The sequence below is a fragment of the Zalophus californianus genome, chromosome 15 (assembly GCF_009762305.2).
Source record: "Zalophus californianus isolate mZalCal1 chromosome 15, mZalCal1.pri.v2, whole genome shotgun sequence".
NCBI classification, from domain to species: domain Eukaryota; kingdom Metazoa; phylum Chordata; class Mammalia; order Carnivora; family Otariidae; genus Zalophus; species Zalophus californianus.
The window spans coordinates 45846936-45872920 of record NC_045609.1 but is presented as its reverse complement, the minus strand read 5'-3'; the positions used below and the strand labels follow the sequence as shown (position 1 = coordinate 45872920).

Genomic DNA, 25985 nt, shown 5'->3' with positions numbered 1-25985 from the left:
CGCGGCTCGGCCCGGAGCCCTGAAGTTTCCGGGCGCCCACCCGCGGCTCCCCTCTGGGGCAGCGAGCAGGGCCTGGCCGGGGCGGAGCTGCGGCGTCCGGGGGCTGGCTGCCTGCCCCCTGCGGTCTTCTGCCAGGGCCCGGGCGCGACGAGGGACCGCCCCCGCGCCCTCCCGACGGCCCCCGCCGGGCCTTAAAAGCCTGCCCCGGGGCGGCTGGAGGCGCGGAGACCTGGGCGCCCCAGCCCCGACAGCCCGCCCGAGGAGTCCCATGGCCGGTAAGTACCCCCGCCCCACCCTCGCCACCAGTGCGGCGCCCGGGCCCCTCGGCCCCCAGTGGCCGCCCCCTGCCTCGCCCCGCCTGCCCCGCTGGGGCGCAGTCCGCACCCTGCATGTGGCTCCTAGCGCGGGGCGGAGTGAAGGGGAGAATGAGACCCTCTCCTCTCAGAGGGTTGCGGGTCAGGAAGGATGGGGACCCCGCCTTCTCACCAGTCCCCTCGGTCCAGACCCCAGAGCCCGGGGAAGCCCCTTGTCCTCACGTGACCCGAAAGAGGCACCTTCTTCGCCCATTGAGGGCAGGCAGCCGGCGCCTGGGAACGACCGTGCCAGGGTTCTCAGGGGGCGCTGAACGCGAGTGGATCCGGCCAGGCCCCCGCAAATGACGGGGTGCAGGCAGCGAAGGGTCCTTGTGTCTCTGTTTCTCACATGGCCCTCTCCTCATCCACACTCCCTTCTGTAGTCTTCAACTGACTCCCCTAAGTGGGTTCATCTTAATAGAGGGTTGAGGAAGGGATTGGGTTTTAGAGAAGGTTACAGAATTCAAACATGAGTCCAGCCTCTCAGCAGGTTCCAAGACCCCAGAGGATAGGGCTAGGAATGCAAACCAGGGCATCATCCCTTCCTGGGCTTTCCTTAAGTACATGATGCCCCCACACTCAGGCTTACTCTCAGCCTGAACAGGAACCCAGGGAAGATAAAGGTTCTGGTAAGAGCAGATTGAATGTCTAATCAGGAGCACAAGAAAATGGTTCATGGCTGCTTTCCAAAGAAACAGGAAGCCTGCTTCTGTGTCACTCCCGGGATCCAACCCAGGGGCTGGGGTTGCTGCCCAAAATCGGCCCCCCAGCAGGCCAGTGATGTGAGGGGGAGTGGCTTTCCCCAGGCATCACAGTCCTGGTGGTCTCTGCCCCCCAGAGCAGGTGGCCCTGGTCATTGGGGGCCTCGCTGGGGGGCTGCTGCCACTCCTGCTGCTCATCTGGGTGAGCTGCTGTCTCTGGAAGAAGCTTCGTGCCACGTTCACCTATGAGGAGCTGCCGGGGAGCACCGCTGCCTCCGGCATTCAGTGGGGCAAGCTCTACCCACCACATGCCGGGACCCATCCAAGCAGGTGAGGCAGGATGTGGGGCCAAGCAAGCTCCTGGCCTTGCTTAGGGCCCTCCCTGTAGAATTTCCCTTGGAGTAGGGTGCGAAAGGGAGGTCTGTTTATGGAGCACCTCCTCTGTGCTACAAAGAAACCCCCAGAATCATCACTACGAGCAATGCGGCAGGCATGATGAGGCTCATTTTCCAGATAAGGAAAGACATCCCTGACAGGTCCAAGGAGCAGGACTAGTAAGTGCCAGAACAAGCATCAGAGTCCAGGCAGAGTGACTCCAGAAGCAGGGCTCCTTCAGCAAGTCTCCGCTGGCTGCAGACAGACAGAGGTGTTGGCTTTGCGGGGGGGGGGGGGTGGCGGGGGGCCCAGAAAATGACGCTCTTGCCTCCTCCTGGCTCCTACTGGCTTTTCTTTCTGCAGCCTCTGGCACTCAACCCCTATGGGCTGAGCGCACTGAGGCCACATCGTTCACTTGCCACCAACACGTGTGTCATCTCCCCACCTCGGAACAGGCCCACAGGTGTGCCATTCGTGGTGCCCCCTTCCCTCCAAGACCGAGACTGGGTACCCCTACACCGTGGAGAGTGGGCCCAGGCCCCACGGGACCCCTGCCTCGCCCCGGAGCCCATGCCCCACACCTCCAGCGGCAGCTTTGGTGAGTGCTCCTGCCAGAGCCCGCCTGGGCTCAGGCTCTGTTCAGGCCAGGGCGGGCCCATTTGCTTTCATGGGCCTGGCTCTGGAAAACAGCCTGGACCAGCAGCCCCCCAGTGAGGCCCCCAATTACCAGGTCCACTTGTTCTAGGGGCAGAGACCACCATGGCTGTGATGCCTAGGGAAAGCCCACACCACTGGCCTCCTGAAGGCAGAATTTGGGCAGTAACCCCACCCCTTAGGTTGGACCCCAGGAGTGAACAGAAGCAAGAGTGTTGCTGGCTGGGCTCTGCTGGTTCTCAGCGGTAAAGCCATTTCCCTTGGGATCCCAGGGCTCCGGGCAGAGTCTTCTGGTTTCCCTTGGAAAGAGTTGCCCAGTGACCACTCCTTCAAGGTACTTGGGTTTACCGAATGCCTGCTGCACCCCCAGCTTGTGCCAGATATGGCCTCAGGTGCCGTTGTGGAGTTAGACCTCACCATGCCTCTGTGGGGGAAGAGATCTTCACCCCATTTTATACATTCATAAACGGAGGCTCAGAAAGTTAACAGTGCCCTGCTCAAGGGCACAGAGGCAGTAAGCAACAGATCTGGGATTGGAACCCAGAACGCTCAGTGGGTTCTGTTCTAGGTTGATAGGTTGGCTGATGGTAGGAGCTGGGCACACAGCTTTCTGCCCACCTCTTTGCTCTGAAGACCTCCCAAGATACCTTCCCAGGAACCACCCAATGATCAGCTAGTCCCAGGCATATACCCTTCTAATTTGAAGAGGAAGAAAAGAGGCAGCACTTTATCACTGAGACATCCTCTGGACCCCATAGACAGGAGCCAGGCCAGGTGCTGGGCACCCCCCAAGCAGGCCCTGACCTAGGGGCTGGGGTTAAATGAATACTAGGCACTCTGCTGGGAGCCTCAGAGCGGAGCAGACCTGGCTATGTCATGCCTTAGTGTTGGCAGGCTTCCTGGAGGAGTTGCCCTAGAGAGAGGGGCTGTGCTCCGTCTGGAGAAGGGCATGGGGAAGATGCAGTCAGGAGAGGTCAGTGAACTGCTTGCTGGAGGCTCAGTCAAGAAGAGATGGGTTGGGGGCAAGGGTGGTGAAGCCCAGAGCTTGCTGTCCCCCACGTCCCTCCCCTGTGTTGTAGGAAATACAGGCATGATGGGGACCATCAACCCAGAGCTATACAAGTTCCTGGAGGACAAGAGTGAGACTGACTTCCCCGAGGGCTGCCTGGGGCGGCTGTGGTTCTCCGTGGAATACCAGCAGGAAGCTGAGCGGCTGCTGGTGGGCTTGATCAAGGCACAAAGGCTGCAAGCCCCCTCGGAGACCTGCAACCCCCTGGTGAAGCTCCATCTGCTGCCCGATGAGCGGCGCTTCCTCCAGTCCAAGACCAAACGCAAAACCTCCAACCCACAGTTTGACGAGCACTTCATCTTCCAGGTACGACCTCTGGAGCAGACAGGGTCTGGCCTCCAGGGAAAGAACAGATATTGTGCAGGTAAGCCCCAGCCTCCTGTGACGGCCAGGACCCTGCAGCCCCCCAAGGCCCCTAGTGCCACCAGCTCTGCTTTACCTGTCTGCCAGGTAAGGGTCTGCAAGAGCCTGGAGCCCTGATGGTGCAGGTAGGGGCGAGACCAGGGAGGTGAGGGTGTAGAGAGCTGGGCTTCCTCTGTCAGGGAGAGAAAGAGAAAACACATTCTTAGAACACCTACTGAATGCCAGGCTCTGGCCCATGGGGCTCTGGAGAAGCAGTCCAAAGCCCTGGAGCACTAGGGGGTTTCTGGCAAGGTGATCCCTGGAGCCAGGGCAGGAACTCGCCTAGCCTGTCGGAGGCCAGCACAGGCCCCAAGAGCAGTGGTGCCACAGGTGGTGCCTTGGCTGCCCCGAGGACAGGCAGGCTCAGGGTCTGGAGGTACAGAGCCTGTCAGGGCACTGAGCCAAGCCCACAGGGGCCTAGGAGCCTGAGCAGGTGACTGGGGGCCCTTATGGGAAACCAGCCATCAAGAGCTGCCTTGAGGCCCTGGACAAACATTTTCAAGAGCCGGGCAGCCGGCTGACTGGCCAGGTAAGGAGAGACCATTCAGCATCCGGGAAGAGTGTGATTGCTGAGGCCAGAGCCCTAATTCTTTGCCTTCTTCTGGGCCCGAGAGCTGGAGCTGAAGAGAGAGCTGGCATGGGGCCCAGCTCCCGGCACTTTTGCTGAGGGTCAAGGCTGTGGGAATTCACAGGTGACCTTGCTTTTCTCAGGACATGAAGATCCAAGGCATGTAGCCGTGCTGCCCAGCGTGGCTGCACATCATGCTCACAAACTTATTTCTGTGTACTCATCACTTCCCTGCCCTGTCCCCACCCCAACTTGATCCTAGCCTCTCTGAGCTTTATGGGCGAAGGGGAAGGAGATGAGAAAGAGAAGAAAATCTAGGATGCCTGGGTTTGAGGGCTGCAGGTCCCTGGCTGAGCCACCTCTCACCAAAAGCTCCTGTGTCCAGAACAGCGTGCCACACCCTCCCATCCCCTGTCTTGACGCCAGACCCCAGCCCAGACCCTCATCTCTCCCAGGTGTCCAGCAAGAGCATCACACAGAGGGTACTCAGGTTCTCCGTGTACCACGTGGACAGGCAGAGGAAGCACCAGCTCCTGGGCCAGGTGTTCTTCCCCCTGAGAAATGAGACTCTGGCAGGTGACTGCCCGTGCGTCGTCTGGAGAGACCTGGAGGCCGAGAGCAGGGAGGTAAAGGTCAAGGTCACCCGGCATATACCGCTGTGTGTCAGACTACCGTGGGCAGCCAGTAGTGTGGCGCAGCGCCTGCTGGCCGGCATCAGCCCAAGCAAGTGTGACTCGGGGTCAGGGGCCTGGGCTGCAGCTGCACGGGACTGGGGGCAGGGTAGAGCTGCTCCTGGGCAAGGAAGGACCACCTGAGGTTCTTTTGCCCTGGAGACCAGATTACCTGGAGCAACTTGATTCCCATCCAGACCAGACACCTGTGAAAGGTGACACCCCAAATGGACCAGCCAAGGAAAATACTTACCCTCTCTTCTCCTGACCCTCCCCACCCCAAGAGGACCCAGGCAGCTTGGAATAGGCTTTGGAATCCCCTAGACTGGGTTTGAACCCTCAGCTCTGACCCTCACTACTATGTGATCTTCAGCAAGGCCCTTCGACTGTCCAGACCTCAGTTTACCCATCTGTAAAATGCCGGTGGGCTGAAAGGAGAAACCGTGGGTGTGTCACCCCGTACCAGTGCCCGACTGCTGGGAGGAGGGAGGAAGGCTGTCGGGAAGGTCCCATGGCTCCTCCAGCACCTGCTGAGTGACAAGGGTGCTTTCCCCCGGGCCTCTCCAGCCTCCCTCCGAGTTTGGAGACCTGCAGTTCTGTCTCAGCTACAATGACTGCCTGTGTCGCCTGACCGTGGTTGTACTGCGAGCCAAGGGCCTCCGGCTCCAGGAGGACCCGAGTTTCGTCAGTAAGTTTTCCTTCTCAGGGCAGGCCCTGTCCTGTGAGCCTGGGGCCTGGGGCTGGAGTCTGACCCTTCCCTCTGGCCCTCCAGTTTCTGCCTGCATATGGCCCACCACGGAGTGCTCACTATCCCCTGTGATGTGGGAAGCCACTTCCTTCTACTGAACCCAAGACTGAATCCCCTTGGCCTCCACCAAGACCCCTAAGATGCCTGAAACCAAGTCTGCCCCTCCCAGGGCAGTGTCTCGGCTCCCTGAACGGTGCTGTCCTTCTGCCTACACCTCTGTCCTTCCATGAAGGGGTCCAGTTCCTCCAGGGCTAGGCCCCTTGCCCCACCACCCCCAGGGAGGGCTCCCTGTACATGAGGCAGGATGCTCGGCTGGAAGAAGACGCATCCCAGGCCGGCAGGGAGCATGGTGCCCTGCTTCCTCTGGCCTCCCAGAATGCAGCAGATGGAGGAGTGGAGCCGAAACGTCCTGCCCTTATGTGCACCACCCCCCGCCCCCCCCACCTCCGCCGCAAGGTGGTAGCTATCTGCCACCTCTGCGTCTCCACATCTGGGTCATTGGAAGCAAGTTGTCATTCAACCTTCTACTGTGGATCCAAAACCCATGTGAGCCCCACCCCAAAAAAACTTGGTCCTCTGAAGGAGAAGGGGTTTGAGGTGCCCCAGGGAGCCTGAGCACTCAGCAGGCAGGGCCCCTCCCCACCAATGGGAGGGATGGGCGTGTGGTGTGGTGCCAGGCTCTGGGAAACAAGGGCCAGCCGAGCCGTGGATGCACTCAGGAGACACAGAGGAAGGAAGAGGAAGGGAGGGAGCCAAGTGTTTCCTTGGGCGGCGTAAGCCCACACACTAATCAACCCTGTTTCCTCTTGCAATGCCCTCTGGCCGCAGCAGCTGGGAGAAATGGGGTCCTGGCGCCCAGGGTGGGCGTGTGCCCTCCCAGCCAGACCTCCCACGGGCCAGAGGCTGGACTCTGCCTGCCCCTCCCAGCCCACGGTCCGCACTGCCCCTTAGGTGTGTTTGTCAAAGTGTCTCTGATGAACCACAACAAGTTTGTCAAGTGCAAGAAGACTTCAGCTGTGCTGGGCTCCGCCAACCCCGTGTACAGCGAGACTTTCAGCTTCAGGGCCAACCCCGCGGAGCTGGACACGGCCAGCCTCAGCCTGACAGTGGTGCAGAGCGCCAGAGGGGAGAGTAAGGCCGCCCCCCAACCCCCGGGCTGTGGGGGAAATGGGCAAAGGAGGAGCATTCAGGTAGTATGGACCCACAGAGAGAGGTTTCTGTTCTCTGCCTAGGGAAACTAGAACTCCTCTGAGTTCAGGCTGAGATACCTGCCCAAGGACACAGAGCTTGCTAGCAGGAGAGCCGGGATTCACGCCCCGCTTTGTTCCAGTTTGACTTTCCGTGGCACCGTACGGAGAGGTTAAAGGGTGGCTTCTGCCACCCACTCCTGGAGCAAGCCACCAGAGAGTTTGGGAGGCGGCCTGGCTGCCGGCCACCAGCCAAGTGACCTGATGCTGAGGGTTGTTGTGTGCCCTACCTTGCCTCATACCTTCCAGACAAAACTTTAGGGTCCTGGGTGAGGTTCAGGGCGGGTGACAGGACACCCTGTGTCCACTCGCAGCATCTGGGGGAGCAGAGCCATCGGGCTAGCTGGCCTCAAGGACCAGAGCTTCCGGCCCTTCTCCACCATGGCACTTGGTGGGAGAAAATTGTTGAATATTCCCTCTGAACATACAGTGGGCTGATGGAAGAGGGCTTCTTTCTGGAGGGGCCCCTTTCTCCCTCAGCTCTTTGACGTGAGGTTGGCTTAAGAGTGGATGACCCCAAAGGGCTGGCTCTCCACCTGGGCACCCTCTCCCCCTATCTCCAATTCCAGAGTAAAGCCAGGATCCCTTTGGGGGCTGTCAGCTCGAGCTTAAAGAGGGAGGGGGCTGGCTCCGTCCTTTGAGAGGAGGAGTAAGAGAGAGAAAGGGAAGGCCCTGGGGGTGTTGCCGAGCTGAGGTGGTTTCTGTGCTCCAGAGAATGATGGTGTTTTTCCCTCCCCCACAGACAGCCACCAGCTGGGCCGGGTTGTGGTGGGCCCCTACATGTACACCAGAGGCAGACAGCTGGAGCACTGGAATGAGATGCTCAGCAAGCCCAAGGAGCTGGTGAAGCGCTGGCATGCACTCTGTCCAACCCCTGAGCCCTGACTCGGCTGGGACCTCCGATCTGCCTCCAGAGTTTGCCCTCTCCCACGGCAGCCACAGGCCTGGACACTCTGGCCAGCATCCCACTGGGCTGCCAGGCCAGCCTGAGCCGGGGCAGCGTGCATGCTGATGTGCAGGAGAGAAGAGGGGACGAGAGAGCTCCAGCCAGGTCAGCAGCATGGCTGGCTGCCACCTGCCAGCCTCCAAGACCCTCCCGACTCACTCATCCTCCTCCACCTGTGGGGCTGCCTGGGCTGCAAATCCCAACCCCTGGTCAGCACAGTCTCCGGCTGGACTGGAATCTCAGGCTTCAGTGATAGCATAGCTGTGTGTGCTGAGCAGAGACCCGGGCTCCACCATCCCAGAAAGCTGACGGCAGGTCGGCGCTGGACCCGCACCACGTCTCAGCTGTGGTTTCCCTAACTTTCACCTGGCAGAGAAAACAAACTGCTCTGGGGGCATCATGGGGGACCAGGGGGGCCCAAAGCACTGATTTTAGCCAGTCCACAATAAATAGCACAGACTGAAAATTGGGTTGGGGTTGGGCGTGTTGGTATGGAACAGCCCCCAGACGCCTGGCGGCACAGCATGCCCATGGCTCAGGAGAGAAAGCTCTCCCAGATCGACACCCGCCGGCTTCAGGAGCTGGGAAAGAACACTGGGAGCAGTCCGCCCAGGTACTAAGGGGTGGACAGGTTCTCGGCTTCCGCTCCCTGTGCTAGGTGGGGAGGCCCTCACCTGTGTTGGGTCCCTCCCAGGGCTATGTCACATCCTGCCCATGGCCCATCCTCCCCAGAGCCCAAGCCTCATGCCCCTGGTTTTACTGGTGTTCTACTGTTCTCTGTGGTCTCCCTGGTTGACAGTGTTCAGCTCTTGGGACTCACTTTGGGCAGGAAATGGTGAGAGCATGCAGCCAAAGCGCAGCGCACAGGGCCGAGAGCTTTTCCTGTAAACCTAGTGATTTCCTTAGGGTGACTGTGTTGTGGCAGGTGTCTGTGTAAAGTTCATTAAGTTGAGAGTTCCCACAAATCACAGTCATCACCTCCCCATGACACTGTGAGCCTTCATTGTGCTTGTCACTGTTACTTAACAGGCAGTTTGTATTTTCACCCAAATGCTTTTGAACTTGCAGGGTCAATACTTTGTGACTGTATACCTGGAACAAACTTCAAACCAGTCTCTTTTCTTATGCAGTGAAGCAACTTCAGCAAAACAAAGTAGTGATCATTATACTAGGTCTGTGCCTCTTTGACTTCACTTCTGATCTCTGTCGATGCGCAAAGCCAAGCTTTACCTGGCAGTGGTCCGTACAGACAGAATATCTTGTGTTTGCTTTTTCTCACGTATTTCACACACACATTCCAACAAAGCCCACGCTCCAGTCATTTATAAGAGCATCATAGCACACACATCCTCTGTACGTTGGTCTAGCAGGCTACTAAACTGGAACTGTTTCCACGTCACCTGGGTCCCCGAGACAAGAGATGCCAACCACCCCCACATTTCAAGGTGACGTTCATGGCTATCCGTGGCCTTTCCAGGGCCACTTGGAAAGGCTGGTAAGTGTCCCCTTTGCAGGACAGAGTGCACTGATGTGTCTGACAGACAGCTGAAAAATCTCAGTGGCAAGAGACTGACATGCTCTCTGCTCTGATGGAGAGGAAGAAGGGGTTGCTGTATTGGGCTGAAATGTCTACAGACACGGTCAGAGCAAAAAATACACAAGTGTTTCCAATGGACCAGAGAGAGCTGGCCTGAGTTGTCTCGATCCTGTCCACCAGGTGATCCCTGCATTTCCACTCTGCATTTCCACAAAGCATTTTAGAATCAGTTTATCAATTACCACACCAAAAAAGTGCTGGAGTTTGACCAGATTTTCATTGAGTATACAGACCAGTTTGGGAGCCATTTTATATCCCTACAATATTGAATCTTCAATCCATTAACATAGTATATCCCTCCGTTTCCTTTGGTCAATCTCTCTTTACCTCCAATTTTTAATGGTATTGATATCAATCATCTAAATTCCACATATACCTTACACCTAGCAAGACATTACTATTATTACTGTGTTCAGTCATATTCATTTATATTCACCCACAGAGTTGTTCTTTCTTTTGTTTTTCATTCTTTCTTGCATTTCTGGGATTCTACCTGAGATCATATTCCTCCTACTTGAACTCTTTTTAGTATTTCTTTTAGTGCAGATCTGCTCACAGCGCATTTTCCTAGTTTTTGAAGAAATGTCTATTTCAAATTCATTTTTAAAGGATTTTTTTGTGGAAATAGAATTCTGGGTTGACATTTTCTGTCTGAAGTTTAAAAATGGTGTTCATTGTCTTTTTACTTCCATCATTTCTGTTGACGAGTGAGTTATCAAATGCTATTGTTTCTCCTTGGAAAGTAATGCATCTCCCTCTCCTTCCCACCCTTAGCTGCTTTTAATATTTTCTCTTAATCTTTGGTTATCAGCTATTTGAGTATGGTATACCTTAGGCAATTTTCCTTTTTTTTTAGTTTTTTTTTAAGATTTTATTTATTTATTTTGACAGAGAGAGAGAGAGGGAACACAAGCAGGGGGAGTGGGAGAGGGAGAAGCAGACTCCCTGCTGAGTAGGGAGCCCGACGCAGGGCTCGATCCCAGGACCCCGGGATCATGACCTGAGCCGAAGGCAGACGCTTAACGACTGAGCGACCCAGGCGCCCAGGCAATTTTCCTTTTATTTATCCACCCTGGGAGTAATAAAGCTTCATCAGTTTTGGAAAATTCTCAGCCCGTATTTCTTCAGATATGATTTCTGCCCCTTCTTCCTCTCCTCTTCATCTGAGACTCCAGTCACACACCCCTTAGATCTTCAGCCAGCTCCCGCAGGACTCCTGCTCACTGTGCTGCATTTTCCATTCCCCTTACACCTGTGTTTCAGCTTAGAGTTTTTATACTGCCCTCTTACATTTTACTAAATCTTTCTTCTGCTAAGTCTAATTGTGGTTAACCTACATGCTAAGTCCTTAATTTCAGTTACTGCATTTTTCAGTTCTAAATTTCCATTTGATGCTTTGTGATCAATTCCAGTTCTCTGATGAAAGTCTCTGTTTTGTCAATCACACTAATATCTGTGTCATCAGTGGGTCAGTTTTATTGTGTATGTTTCCCCCCTTTGGTCCCGTCACTTGGAGTGTTTGACAATATATTGTCTAATGCTGACCATTATGATAAATTATAGTAGCTCCAAGAGATGGTATTCCTCCAGAGAGGGTTTACTATAGCCTCTGGTTGACAGAATGGGGAGAGGTCACCTTTATCCAGGCTGGTAATGAACTAACTGGAGTCTGGGTTGCAGGGTTTTTGTTGTTGTTGCTTTTAAAGAGAGGGCACAAGTGGGGGGAGGGCAGAGGGAGAGGGAGAGGCAGGCTCCACTCTCAGCGTGGAGCCCGACTCGGGGCTCAATCCCACAACCCTGAGATCATGACCTGAGCCAAAATCAAGAGTCAGACACTTAACTGATTGAGCCACCCTGGTACCCCTAGGTTGCAGTTTTTGTAAGGCTCTATAACCACTTCTGGTTTTCCCCCATTTTTAGGGTGTAGTCTTCCAAGGTTACCATTTGGATCACCAAGTGAGGCTCTGGTATGTTTACTAGGCTTCTTTTCCTTGGTGGGTTTTAAACTCCAATCTTTATCCCCTCAGGGTCATGCTATTGTCACAAAAAGAAAAGAAAAAGAAAAGCCCTGCCATCTTTCATGGGCTTTCTGCATAAATAATTCACAGCTTCATAATTCAGCAAATGCCTCAAAGGAAAAACCCCTAAGTGTCAGAATTACTCTTCTATCTCCTTTCTATTCAACATCTTGCCTCTTCAGTCCCAGCTGCTTTGGCAACCCCAATCTCCAATTTCTTGTCTCTCCAACTCCAGACACTCTGCCGCTGCCTTTCCTGTCTCTTAGCCACGGCCCTCTGCCCAAAAGGCCAGCCCCTCAATGAGAATCAAGGCATTTCCTGAAAGAAAAAGTGGTTCTCAGAATGTCAGCTCACCTCCTTGTGTTTTCCTTCTTCTGAGATCACGGCCTATCAGCTTGTCAATTTGGCAGCTCTCCAGTAACTTAAAAAGAGGTTTTCTGTATTTTATTCAGCTTTTCTAGTCGTCTATCAGCATGAACATCACTCTACCCCACACAGAAAAGTAACATTTTTCTTAGAATTCCCAAAAAAGAATTATCAGCAAAGACTGATTTTATATAGGGAATTTGATTACATAATTCGTGGGAAGGCGGTGACGCCAAAAGGAGAAAACTTGCTTGTATCAGTTAGCCGTTTTTGTAATAATGGCGCACAACAAGCAAACACAACATCCTGATGGTTTATACAGGGAATTTGATTACACAATTCGTGGGAAGGCTGGTGACGCCAAAAGGAAAAAAGTTGCTTCTGTCATCTGTTTTTGCAATAATAGCACACAACAATCACAATGTCTGTGTTGTTCTAAAATGAGCATTTATTTCTCATCCATCTATGGCCAGCTGAGTGTGAGCCCACCTACATTAGGCAAGTCGCTTTCAAGCAGTGTGTCTGGCTGGGTTCAGGTCCGGTCCCCGCTCCGCATTTGTTCATTATGAGCACAAGCTGAAAGGGCAACAGCTCCCCAGGGAGGGGGGGGGGGTCTTTTCGTGGAGAAGGCAGAAGGGCAAGCACAGCTCTATCTTCTGCTGGTATTTACTTAATATCTCATTGGCTGAGCCATGTTGTGTGGCCAAGTTCAAAATCAAGGGGCAGGGAGGCAAACTATGCCTTTTTATGAGAGGAACTGTAGGCTACGTAGCAGTGGACATAGCTGCAGGGAGGAGTGGAGAATTGGGGTGGTGATTCAGTGCACTTTACTGATGTGCTCTAGAAATGGGGACCTCCGGGGGCCTGTGTGTGGCTGTGCAGGGCTCTCAGGGATGGGGAGACCTCGGACTGGGCGTCCGCGGCCAGGCCTCAAAGCCGCTGCTGTCCACTGCTACCCTCTAGTGGTGAGAGACTGGAACTTACACAGCCATTTGCCCGATACTTTTTTTCTGATTTTTTCATTGCGGAATTATTTGCCCAGATTACTGTGAGAGCCTGGAGCATGCTGGCCTAAGTGTCAGAGTCAAAGGCAGGAAAGGACGATTTTTACCTTCTTTCTGCTGTCTAGTCTCACCCAATTATCTCACGTTTGGCAAACGCAACCTGGAACCCTGTTCGTAAGAGTGTCTGGGAAATATAATTTCCAGACAATGTAATAAAGACCTTTAAAGGGGATGGGAATGGTGCTGTGTGCCATCCTACACCCCGGGGCAAACTGGGGTCGGGGAACCTTAGGTAAGAGATTGGCAGAGCAAGGAGGCTCCTGAAGTACCCACAAGAGTACTCCAGCTCATAACTGTACTGGTCAAGGAGGACCTCTCCTGCCCCTTAGGTGGCCTCCCAGTCGGGCCCCCTCCCTGCCCCTGCTAGGTTGAGCAGAAACCTCTGTTAGCAAGTTGGGGGAGTGTGGAAGCACACAAAAGGAAAACGGTGCTCCGTGCCCATCTCTGGTTGCAGCCTGCAAGGGCTCGAGCCAGGGTGAGGGCAGGAGTGAAGGGGGAGCTTAAGCTTTCAATGAAGTTGGAAGTTCAGACTACATGAGATTGGACATTTAAGTGCTGATCACAGCCTGCTTTGGTAAGTAGAAGGTACAGGAAAAATTTATTGTTACCTAAGAGTGATCAAAAAAGTCATGGGCCTTGCCCTAGATTTTATCCAAAGGGCAGGGAGAAGCTACCTGCTAAGCAGGTTTGAATGGGTCACTGGAAGTAAAAAAAAAAAAAAAAGGATGAAGTAGTTTGCTGATCATATTCCATAAGCCGGGCTCTTTCAACATAATGGATATATTTCTTAATTGAATTTAGTGTGCTATTATTAAGACATCATAATATCTGCCTCTTGGTTTTTTCCTATTTTAAGTATGGAATCATTTGCCCAGGTCACTCCTCCCCTCCCCACTTGAAGCTTTATTTCGAGTAGTATGTTTCTCAAAGTGGGATGACTGTCAAGATGGGGAGCAAGGAACTAGCCCTTGGGAAATATCCTAGGGCTTTATACCTCAGCTTGTTAAATCCGCACGGCAGCCCAGGAGGAGCTCCCCCACATTCAGAAAGGATGAAAGTGAGCATCAGGGCGCGGATGCCATTTCTCGGGGCTCCAGAACCAGGAGGTGGTGGAGCTGGAATTTCTATCAGATTCCAGGTGTCCAAAATGGTATCACTGCTCCATACTGCCAGAGAGACCTCCAAAAAGTCCTAGGCAACACCAAGTGCCATCACACTCCCACAGCGGAGCCGGGGCCGTGTTAAAGGCCCTTCGCGTGCCTAGTCGACAAGCCACTTCTGTTTGGGCACCATTAGTGGCCTGCAGGGCTGTCCATCTCTCCACCCCCACCCCACCCCCTACCCCCGTTAGCTCCCCTCCCTCTCCCTTCCTTCTCCCACCTGCCTCCCTTTTTCCCCTCTCCCCGCCCTTCCATTTGTGTAAATTATGTGTTTATCTTCACTGATGATAAAGTATAATCCTGCAAATGACCAGATTTGATTGTCTTCCTTTTGTTCTTGATAATATGCTTTTATTGCTTTGCTGATTGACCTGATAAGACAAACTTCCAGAAGGCAGATGATGTAAGCTAGACAGTGGGGGCACTGGAGAAGATGGGAGCGAGGGCTGGAGCTCTGGTGTCCATGTCAGGAGGGTCATGGTAACATGACTGACGGACCAGACCAGGACGCAAAGTGGCCGAGGGGCCGCGAGTCTGGGGCGTGTGGCAGGGCCAGAGCGCCATCCGGTGTCCTCACACCCGCGTCTTGACTGATGTGCAGCTACTGGAACCAGCAAGAAAAGCGCCTACCTCCTGCAATGTGTCTCCAGCGCCCTCTACTGTTCAGCAGCGTGATCACTGCAGAGCATGTATTAAGGATGGATTTGGAGATGCTAGGAAATTGGTAACTGGTAAACCAGCCTCGCCAGAATCTTCCCTTGTGCACCCTCCCAAACACGCCTTTCCCTCCCCACCAAAATAACCACTAACCTGGTTTTTGTGGAAATCACTTCTTCGCTTTTACTACGTAACCATGCAGCCTTAAATGCCACAGGCTTTTTTGTTTTGTTACGAAGTTCATATAGGGAATTGGAAAGGAAGCACTCTTTTGTATTTGGCTTCCTTGACTCCATATGATGTATTGAGATTCGTTATACATTTTGGGGGGGATATTAAACTGGATCATAGGGTTTGCATATCTCCCAATTTTAGTAGATAAAGCCAAATAGTTCTCCAAAGTCAGTGTACCAAATTCACATTCTCACCATCAGTGTGTGAGTTCCCATTGCTCTACATCCTTGTCTACACTTGGTACCATCAGTCTTTTTCAGTCATTCTTTCTAGTATGGAGAGGTATCCCTTGTGGATTTAATTCATATTCCCCGGATGGCAAAGGAGGCTGAACATGTTTTATATGTTACTTGGTCATTCTGAACTCCTCCTTTGTGAAGGGCTTGTTCATGAATCTTACCCACTTTTCTATTGGGTTGTGGTTTTCTTACTGATTTGTAGGAATTCATTTTGATTAGATGTATTACAACCGTTTTCTCCCATTCTGTTTTTTTTATTTTATTGTTATGTTAATCACCATACATTACATCATTAGTTTTTTATGTAGTGTTCCATGATTCATCGTTGGCGTATAACACCCAGTGCTCCATGCAGTATGTGCCCTCTTTAATACCCATCACCAGGCTAACCCATTCCCCCACCCCCCTCCCCTCTAGAACCCTGTTTGTTTCTCAGAGTCCATCGTCTCTCATGGTTTGTCTCCCCCTCCGATTTCCACCCCCATTCTTCCCCTCCTGCTATCTTCTTTTTTTTTTTAACATATATTGTATTATTTGCTTCAGAGGTACAGATCTGTGATTCAACAGTCTTGCACAATTCACAGCACTCACCGTAGCACATACCCTCCCCAATGTCTATCACCCAGCCACCCCATCCCTCCCACCCCCCACCACTCCAGCAACCCTCAGTTTGTTTCCTGAGATTAAGAATTCCTCATATCAGGGAGGTCATATGATACTTTTTTTTTAATTACCAATATATTTGTGGTTGATTTCCTCCCATTTTTATGGCTTTCTTTTGATAAATAGAAGTTCCTAATTTTAATGTAGTCAAATGAAGCAATCTTATTGTGCCCTCTGTTTAAGAAGTCCTTCTGTAGGTGTGCGGACAATACGGACTCCATCTTTGGCCCTCTATCTTGTTCATGTCCACACAATGAACTCTCTTGGGGCTACATGTTCCAAGCCCTTTGGAGGTTAATGTATGCCCTGACTGGAATGTGAGAAGGTTTGTTCTTGTCTTCCCTAAAGTTGTTTAGATAACTAATAGAGATAAAATAGTTTCTAACCACCCCACCTCCCATTCTAGCACACAGTTGACGCCACGAGGTCTAGTAAGTGTTAGACCTTTTGACCTCACCCAAGGTGCTCTCTGCGCATCTCCTCACTCTAAAATTTGTGGACTTAGGTCTGGACTTTGGGGAGAAGAGCTGTGCAGCTCTGGACTGTCACCTGCCCAATTCCCGTGTAAGTTACCCTGAATAAATCTGTGTCAACTGTATGGAGTGGCCTGTTTCATTTTCTGGTCTCAAAGTGCCTTCTCAGTTTGGAGGACACTTTACTGTCCCTCCTCCACCTTCTCACACTTTCCATACCTCGAGATCATGAAGATATTCTTCTATGCTATTTTCAAGAAGCTTTATTATCTTGCCTTTCACATTTAGATATCTAGAATCTAATTGAAATAGACATTTGTATAAGTTATAATATTGGATTCAAGTTTCTTTCTTTTTTTCCATAGGATATTGAATTATCCAAGCACCGTTTATTGACAAGATTATCCTTTTCCCCATTAATCTGCTGCAGCACCGAGGAAATACGTCAAGCATCTATGTACATTTGGGTCTGTTCCTGAGCTCCTTCTGCTACATTAGTGAATTTGCCTATCTTTATACTAATATCATCATGTGTCAATTACTCATTTGTAATGTCGACATCTGTTTAAGTAAGTCCTTAGTCTGGTTCTTCTTCAAGAGTGTCTTGGCTATTTGGGCATGTGGCATTTCCATGTAAATTTTAGAATTAACTTGCTAAGTCCCCCCCATCTCCCAAAGAAGAAGTCTGTTGTGATTTTGGTTGGAATTGCCTTGAGTCTATAAGTCAATTCAGGGGGACCTGTCTTTAAGTATTTTAAAGTCCTCCAATCCCTGAACACAGCATACACTTCTATTTATTTAGCCCCTCTCTAATTTCTCTACACAGTGTGCCCTAGTGGCATGTGTAGAGGCTTTGTATATCTTCATTATCTTTTTCCCTGGACACTTGATTTTCTTGTACCATCATAAATGGGACTTTTTTTACATCTTTTATCTTCTAATTCTTGCTGGTATCCATAAAGTGGATCTTCCTAAATTGACCTTGTACCCAAAATCATGCCAAACTCACTAATGCTAATCATTTATCTCTAGATTCTTTTGAGTTTTAATACATACAATCATAGTTTTATATCTTGGTTCCAATCCTTAGATTTTAATTTCAATTTTTTGCTTTATTAATCTGGCTAGGAACATCAGGAAAGTATTGAATGTAAGTGATGCTACTGGATATCCTTGTCTGATTTCTGTTCTCAGAAACATTGCCTCATGGGGCACCTGGGTGGCTCAGTCATTAAGCATCTGCCTTCGGCTCAGGTCATGATTCCAGGGTCCTGGGATCGAGCCCCGCAATCGGGCTCCCTGCTCCACGGGAAGCCTGCTTCTCCCTCCCCCACCCCCCCTGCTTGTGTTCCCTCTCTCGCTGTGTCTCTCTCTGTCAAATAAATAAATAATTTGGAAAAAAAATAAATAACTTAAAAAAAAAGAAACATTGCCTCATTAAGTAAAATGTTTCCTGCAGTTGTTAGCTCCTTAGGATAAACATTGTTGAAATTTGTTGATGTCCCTCCATTGACTTAATGTATGTCTTTGCAGAAATGACATATGTTACATACTGTTTCCTCAAGTGATTTTTCATTTAATATACTGTAAACAGCAAATCCATGTTTTTTTTCACTGTTTTCCTTATTTTTTTTGTTTTAGCCTTAAAATTTTTTCTGCCTGTTCTTTTTTTAACAGCTTTATGAAGATAATTCACAAACCATACAATTCACCCATGTAAAGTTAAAACTCAATGGTTTTTAGAATATTCACATTGCTTTTTATTCTTCTCAATTAATTTGTAAATCAATTTGTCAACTTGTATATGCCATCCATCAGGGACTTTGGTTAATATTGAATCGGCTCTGCAACTCGGGTCTTCTCAAGCAGCAAGAGCACAGTACAATGTCTCATTGATTCTTTTCTCTTTATATGTCCCTCATGGTTTTTAAGTCATTTCCTTTGAATACATAAAGCCGTTCATGTTTCTGGTTTTATCTGTAAGCATGATTATTTTTATTATATTCAGAACTGTATATTATTGGTGTATGGTAATATATTACTATATTTAAAATTTTTAAGTTTATGTTATGTTTAGTTAATTTATGTTCTATGTAATTAATATACTACCAATATATTTTTTCATTGGTTTCCTAAGATTATTTTTTGTGTATACATTCCAGCCATTCAAAATAGTGACATTTTATTTAAGACTTTTTGTTACAGCTACACATTCTTTTTTTCTCCTGAAATCATGTGGCCATCATTTCTAATGCTGAACAGGCACTTCAAAAATATTAATAATATGCATATCTGGCTTTTATCTAGAACATACATATAATCAGTAAAAAAAGACAAACAACCCAATAAAATAAAGGAACAAATGACTTGAGCAGACAGTCCACAAGTGAAGATGCATAGATAACAAATAAGCACATAAAAAGTTGCTCAACAGGATTAGTCATCAGAGAAATGCAAATTAAAACCGTGAGCTATCTCTTCATACCTAGTAGAATGGCTATGTGAAAATGATTGGCCCCTCCAAATGGTGGCAAAGCAGAACAACTGGGACCCTCATACATGGCTTGTGTGTAAAGTTGGACAACTTTGGAGCACTGTTCGGCAGTTTCTTATCAAGTGAAATAGATACCTACCCTATAAAGCAGCTATCTCAGTCACAGGTATTTATCCCCCCATACCCCAAAATGAAAACATATGTCCACAGCAAGACTTGCAAAAAAGATGTTCATAGCAACTATTCATAACCAGCCCCAAACTGGAAACAACCCAAATGACCTTTGATCGGAAAATAGATAACGTAATATATTCATACGCTGGCATATTATTCACTAATAAAAAGAACAAACTACCGAGTCACATAAAAATCTGGATGAATCTCAAAAACACTGTTGTGTGAAAAAAGCAAGTCACATAGGAATATAAACCACATGATTTTATTTATATGAAGTTCCAGAGCAGATAAAACTAATCTGTGATGATCAAAATCAGAAAAGTGGTTGGCTAGTATGAGCGGGGATTGACTGGAAGTGGAAATGAGGGAAATTTTTAGAGAGATAGAAACCTAAATTTTGATGGTAGTATTGGCTACACGAATGTATATATTTGTCAAAATTCAGCAAACTGTACATTTAAGATCTGTGCATTTTACTCTGCATAAATCTTAATTTAACTCTGGAAAAAACAATCTGATTGGCCCAGCTTGAGTCAGGTATCCTACTGTCTGTGAGTAATCGGTTTTTGCCAAGAAATCAAACCAAATATAGACATGGCCCAGAGAAGGGGTATCATTGTGGGCTCGGCTGCCACCCCATGAAGTATCTACATCTACTAGGTGGTGTTAGTTTCTGTGATCAAAACCATATTACCGGACTGGAGGGAGCAAGATGGCGGAGGAGTAGGAGACCTGGATTTCGTCTGGTCTCAGGAATTCAGCTGAATAGGGATCAAACCATTCTGAACACCTACGAACTCAACAGGAGATCGAAGATAAGAATAGTAACAACACTCTGAACAGAAAAGCACCACTTTCTGGAAGGTAGGACGTGCAGAGAAATGAATCCGAGGTGATATTCGGGAGGACAGACGGCGGGGGAGGAGGCCTCCGTCGGCCGCTTCTGGCAAGTGATAGACCCGCGGAGCACAAAATCGGACCTTTCAGAAGTTGGCTCGGCTGAGGGACGTCGCTCCAGTGGCTAAGCTGGGGGTGGAACCCTCGTGGGACAGTGTGGTCTCAGGACCCTCAGGGTCAAGAAAGACCAGGGGTGCCTGAGTGTGGCAGAGCTCCCAGGTATCGGAGCGGGGAAGGCGGCTTCAGAGACAGAGCCGAGGCGCGGGCTCTCAGCTCGGGGTTGCCATAAACTGTGATCCGCGGCCCAGTTGGGCCACTGCTCCTCCAGCAGGGACCCAACAAGCGGCAGAGCTGGGGAGACTCCCCTTCCTCCCCCGGGAGGAGCGGCGCGGGAGTGCACCGCAGGGATCTGCTGGGTTTGGAGACTCCACACAGGGTCGGGTGCCAGACATAGAAACGCCCGATCACAGGCCGGGTGAGCACGGAGTGCGGCCGGAGACCGGGGACAAGGGAGTGACTGCTTTTCTCTGGGGGCACACTAAGGAGCGGGGCCCCGAGTTCTCAGCTCCTCCGGGCGGAGATTGGGAGGCCACCATTTTCACCCTGGTCCTCCAAAGCTGTACAGAGAGCTTGCAGGGAACAAAAGCTCCTGAGAGCAAACCGGAGCAGCTTGCTTAGCCCAGACTCACAAGGGCGGGGCAATTCCGCCTCCAGCAAAGACATTTGGGAACCACGGCAACAGGCCCCTCCCCCAGAAGATCAGCACGAACAGCCAGCAAGCCAAGACCAAGTTTACCGATCTTTAACTGTTTTTTTTTTTAATTTTTCTTTTTCCCTTTTTCAAACAACATCTTATCAATCCCTTTTTTAAAAAAACATTTTTTATTTTTCATTTTTAGAGTCATATTTTTATCCCTTCATAGTAGTTACCCTTATTTTTGGCATATATATATATATATATATATATATATATATATATGTAAGTTGTTCTCTCTTTAAAATTTTGAGATACAATTTCTTCTAACAGATCAAAATATACCCTAAATGACTAGTGTATGGCTTTGTTCTAGTCTCCTGCCTGATCACATTCTCTCCCTTTTCTTTTTCTTTTTCTTTTTAAATCTTCTTTCTTTTTAAAAACAACTTATCAATTCCTTTTATAAAATCTTTTATAATTTTCATCTTTACAGTCATCTGCCATCCCTTCATTGTATCAACCCTTATTTTGTACATATATAAGTATTTCTTCCTTTAAACTTTTAGCACGCACTTTCTTCTAACAGACCAAAATATGCCCAAAAGCTAGTGTGTGGCACTGATCTATGCACTAGCCTCATCATATTTGATCATATTCTGTTTTTTTTGTTTTTATCTTTCTCTTTTTCCTTTTTTTTTTCCTATTCATTCTTTCCCTTTCTTGTCCCCTGGTTTCAGGTCTTTTCTGATTTGTATAGAGTATATTTGCTGGAGACGTTGTTAACCTGTTAGCATTCTGTTCTCTCATTCATCTGTTCTCCTCTGAATGAAATGACAAGAAGAAAAAAATCACCTCAGCAAAAAGAACAAGAGGTAGTACCGTCAACCAGGGACCTACTCAATACGGACATTAGTACAATGTCGGACCTAGAGTTCAGAATCATGACTTTAAAGATACTAGCTGGGCTTGAAAAAAGTGTGGAAGTTGTTAGAGAAACCCTTTCTGGAGAAATAAAAGAACTAAAATCTAACCAAGTCGAAATCAAAAGGCTATTAATGAGGTGCAATCAAAAATGGGGGCACTAACTGCTAGGATAAATGAGGCAGAAGAAAGAATCAGTGATATAGAAGACCAAATGATGGAAAATAAAGAGGCTGAGAAAAAGAGAGATAAACAACTACAGGATCACAAGGGCAGAATTCGAGAGATAAGTGATACGATAAGATGAAACAACATTAGAATAATTGGGATCCCAGAAGAAAAAGAAAGAGAGAGAGAGGCAGAAGGTATATTGGAGCAAATAATAGCAGAAAACTTCCCTAATGTGGGGAAGGAAACAGGCATGAAAATCCAGGAGGCACAGAGAACCCCTCTCAAAATCAATAAAAATAGGTCAACACCCCGACATCTAATAGTAAAACTTACGAGTCTCAGAGACAAAGAGAAAATCCTGAAAGCAGCTCGGGAGAAGAGATATGTAACCTACAATGGTAGAAACATTAGATTGGCAACAGACCTATCCACAGAGACCTGGAAGGCCAGAAAGGACTAGCATGATATCTTCAGAGCACTAAACGAGAAAAATATGCAGCCAAGAATACTATATCCAGCTAGGCTATCATCGAAAATAGAAGGAGAGATAAAAAGCTTCCAGGACAAACAAAAACTAAAGGAATTTGCAAACACGAAACCAGCCCTACAAGAAATATTGAAAGGGGCCCTCTAAGCAAAAAGAGAGCCTAAAAGCAGCATAGATCAGAAAGGAACACAGACAATATACAGTAACAGTCACCTTACAAGCAATACAATGGCACTAAATTCATACCTTTCAATAGTTACCCTGAATGTAAATGGGCTAAATGCCCCAATCAAAAGACACAGGCTATCAGATTGGATTGAAAAACAAGACCCATCCATACGCTGTCTGCAAGAGACTCATTTTAGACCCAAAGACACCCCCAGATTGAAAGTGAGGGGGTGGAAAACCATTCACCATGCTAATGGACACCAAAAGAAAGCTGGGGTGGCAATCCTTATATCAGACAAATTCGATTTTAAAACAAAGACTGTAATAAGAGATGAAGAAGGACACTATATCCTACTTAAAGGGTCTATCCAACAAGAAGATCTAACCATTGTAAATATCTATGCCCCTAACGTGGGAGCAGCCAATTATATAAGGCAATTAATAACAAAAGCAAAGAAACACATTGACAACAATACAATAATAGTGGGGGACTTTAACACCGCCCTGACTGAAATGGACACATCATCTAAGCAAAAGATCAACAAGGAAATAAAGACTTTAAATGACACACTGGACCAAATGGACTTCACAGACATATTCAGAACATTCCATCCCAAAGCAACGGAATACACATTCTTCTCTAGTGCCCATGGAACATTCTCCAGAATTGATCACATCCTAGGTCACAAATCAGGTCTCAACCGGTACCAAAAGATTGGGATCATTCCCTGCATATTTTCAGACCACAATGCTTTGAAACTAGAACTCAGTCACAAGAGGAAAGTCGGAACGAACTCAAATACATGGAGGCTAAAGAGCATCCTACTAAAGAATGAATGGGTCAACCAGGAAATTAAAGAAGAATTTAAAAAAATTCATGGAAACCAATGAAAATGAAAACACCACTGTTCAAAATCTTTGGGATACAGCAAAGGCAGTCCTGAGAAGAAAGTATATAGCAATACAAGCCTTTCTCAAGAAACAAGAAAGGTCTCAAATACACAACCTAACCCTACACCTAAAGGAGCTGGAGAAAGAACAGCAAATAAAGCCTAAACCCAGCAGGAGAAGAGAAATAATAAAGATAAGAGCAGAAATCAATGAAATAGAAACCAAAAGAACAGTAGAACAGATCCACGAAACTAGGAGCTGGTTCTTTGAAAGAATTCACAAGATTGATAAACCCCTGGCCAGACTGATCAAAAAGAAAAGAGAAATGACCCAAATCAACAAAATCATGAATGAAAGAGGAGAGATCACAACCAACGCCAAAGAAATACAGACAATTATAAGAACATATTATGAGCAACTCTATGCCAGCAAATGAGATAACCTGGAAGAAATGGGTGCATTCCTAGAGATGTATCAACTACCAAAATTGAACCAGGAAGAAATAGAAAACCGGAACAGACCTATAACCACTAAAGAAATTGAAGCTGTCATCAAAAATCTCCCAACAAACAAAAGCCCAGGACCAGATGGCTTCCCAGGGGAATTCTACCAAACATTTCAAGAAGAATTAATACCTATTCTCCTGAAACTGTTTCAAAAAATGGAAATGGAAGGAAAACTTCCAAACTCATTTTATGTGGCCAGCATTACCTTGATCCCAAAACCAGACAAAGACCCCATCAAAAAGGAGAATTACAGACCAATATCCTTGATGAACATGGATGCAAAAATTCTCACCAAAACACTAGCCAATAGGATCCAACAGTACATTAAAAGGATTATTCACCATGACCACGTGGGATTTATCCCTGGGCTGCAAGGCTGGTTCAACATCCACAAATCAATCAATGTGATACAATACATTAACAAAAGAAAGAACAAGAATCATATGATCCTCTCAATAGATGCAGAAAAAGCATTTGACAAAGTACAGCATCCTTTCTTGATCAAAACTATTCAGAGTATAGGGATAAAGGGTACATACCTCAATATCATAAAAGTCATCTATGAAAAACCTACAGCGAATATCATTCTTAATGGGGAAAAGCTGAGAGCTTTTCCCCTAAGGTCAGGAACACGGCAGGGATGTCCACTATCACCACTGCCATTCAACATAGTATTAGAAGTCCTAGCCACAGCAATCAGACAACAAAAAGAAATCAAAGGCATCCAAATCAGCAAGGAGGAAGTCAAACTCTCACTCTTTGCAGATGATATGATACTGTATGTGGAAAAGCCAAAAGACTCCACCCCAAAACGGCTAGAACTCATACAGGAATTCAGTAAAGTAGCAGGATAGAAAATCAATGCACAGAAATCAGTGGCATTCCTATACACCAACAACAAGACAGAAGAGAGACAAATCAAGGAGTCGATCCCATTTACAATTGCACCCAAAACCATAAGATACCTAGGAATAAATTTAACCAAAGAGGCAAAGGATCTGTACTCAGAAAACTATAAAATCCTCATGAAAGAAATTGAGGAAGACACAAAGAAATAGAAAAACGTTCCATGCTTAAGGATTGGAAGAACAAACATTGTGAAGATATCAGTGCTACCTAGAGCAATCTACATATTCAATGCAATCCCCATCAAAATACCATCCACCTTTTTCAAAGAAATGGAACAAATAATCCTAAAATTTGTATGGAACCAGAAGAGACCCCGAATAGCCAGAGGAATCTTGAAAAAGAAAAGCAAAGCTGGCAGCATCACAATTCCGGACTTCCAGCTCTACTACAAAGCTGTCCTCATCAAGACAGTATGGTACTGGCACAAAAACAGACACATAGATCAATGGAACAGAATCGAGAGCCCAGAAATGGACCCTCAACTCTATGGTCAACTCATCTTTGACAAAGCAGGAAAGAATGTCCAATGGCAAAAAGACAGTCTCTTCAACAAATGGTGTTGGGAAAATTGGACAGCCACATGCAGAAGAATGAAACTGGACCATTTCCTTACACCACACACAAAAATAGACTCCAAATGGTTGAAAGACCTAAACGTGAGACAGGAGTCCATCAAAATCCTAAAGGAGAACACAGGCAGCAACCTCTCGACCTCAGCCACAGCAACTTCTTCCTAGAAACATCCTCAAAGGCAAGGGAAGCAAGGGCAAAAATGAACTATTGGGATTTCATCAAGATAAAAAGCTTCTGCACAGCAAAAGAAACAGTCCACAAAACCAAAAGACAACCGACAGAATGGGAGAAAATATTTGCAAATGACATATCAGATAAAGGGCTAGTATCCAAAATCTAAAAAGAACTTATCAAACTCAACACCCAAGGAACAAATAATCCAATCAAGAAATGGGCAGAAGACATGAACAGACATTTTTCCAAAGAAGACATCCAAATGGCCAACAGACACATGAAAAAGTGCTGAACATCGCTCGGCATCAGGGAAATCCAAATCAAAACCTCAATGAGATACCACCTCACACCCGTCAGAATGGCTAAAATTAACAAGTCAGGAAATGACAGATGTTGGCGGGGATGTGGAGAAAGGGGAACCCTCCTACACTGTTGGTGGGAATGCAAGCTGGTGCAACCCCTCTGGAAAACAGTATGGAGGTTCCTCAAACAGTTGAAATTAGAGCTACCATATGATCCAGCAATTGCACTACTGGGTATTTACCACAAAGATACAAATGTAGGGATCCGAAGAGGTACGTGCACCCCAATGTTTATAGCAGCAATGTCCACAATAGCCAAACTGTGGAAAGAGCCAAGATGTCCACTGACAGATGAATGGATAAAGAAGATGTGGTATATATACACAATGGAATATTAGGCGGCCATCAAAAGG

At 47.9% G+C, this 25985-nt stretch overlaps 1 protein-coding gene across 2 annotated transcripts; it reads left to right on the top strand.

The window, feature by feature from the left end:
• The first annotated feature begins 203 nt into the window (after window positions 1–203).
• Window positions 204–9205, top strand: SYT15 (synaptotagmin 15). 2 transcript variants are annotated; one of them, XM_027596353.2, is made up of 8 exons: window positions 204–275; window positions 1192–1384; window positions 1885–2027; window positions 3163–3458; window positions 4578–4748; window positions 5361–5481; window positions 6493–6672; window positions 7531–9205. In XM_027596353.2, the coding sequence occupies exons 1-8, from the start codon at window positions 269–271 to the stop codon at window positions 7671–7673; spliced, it is 1254 nt and encodes a 417-aa protein (XP_027452154.2). In that variant the 5' UTR covers window positions 204–268; the 3' UTR covers window positions 7674–9205. The 2 variants fall into 2 exon arrangements, with proteins under 2 accessions (XP_027452154.2, XP_027452155.2); XM_027596354.2 differs by lacking the exons at window positions 6493–6672; window positions 7531–9205 and adding an exon at window positions 5566–5830.
• Window positions 9206–25985: the final 16780 nt, after the last annotated feature.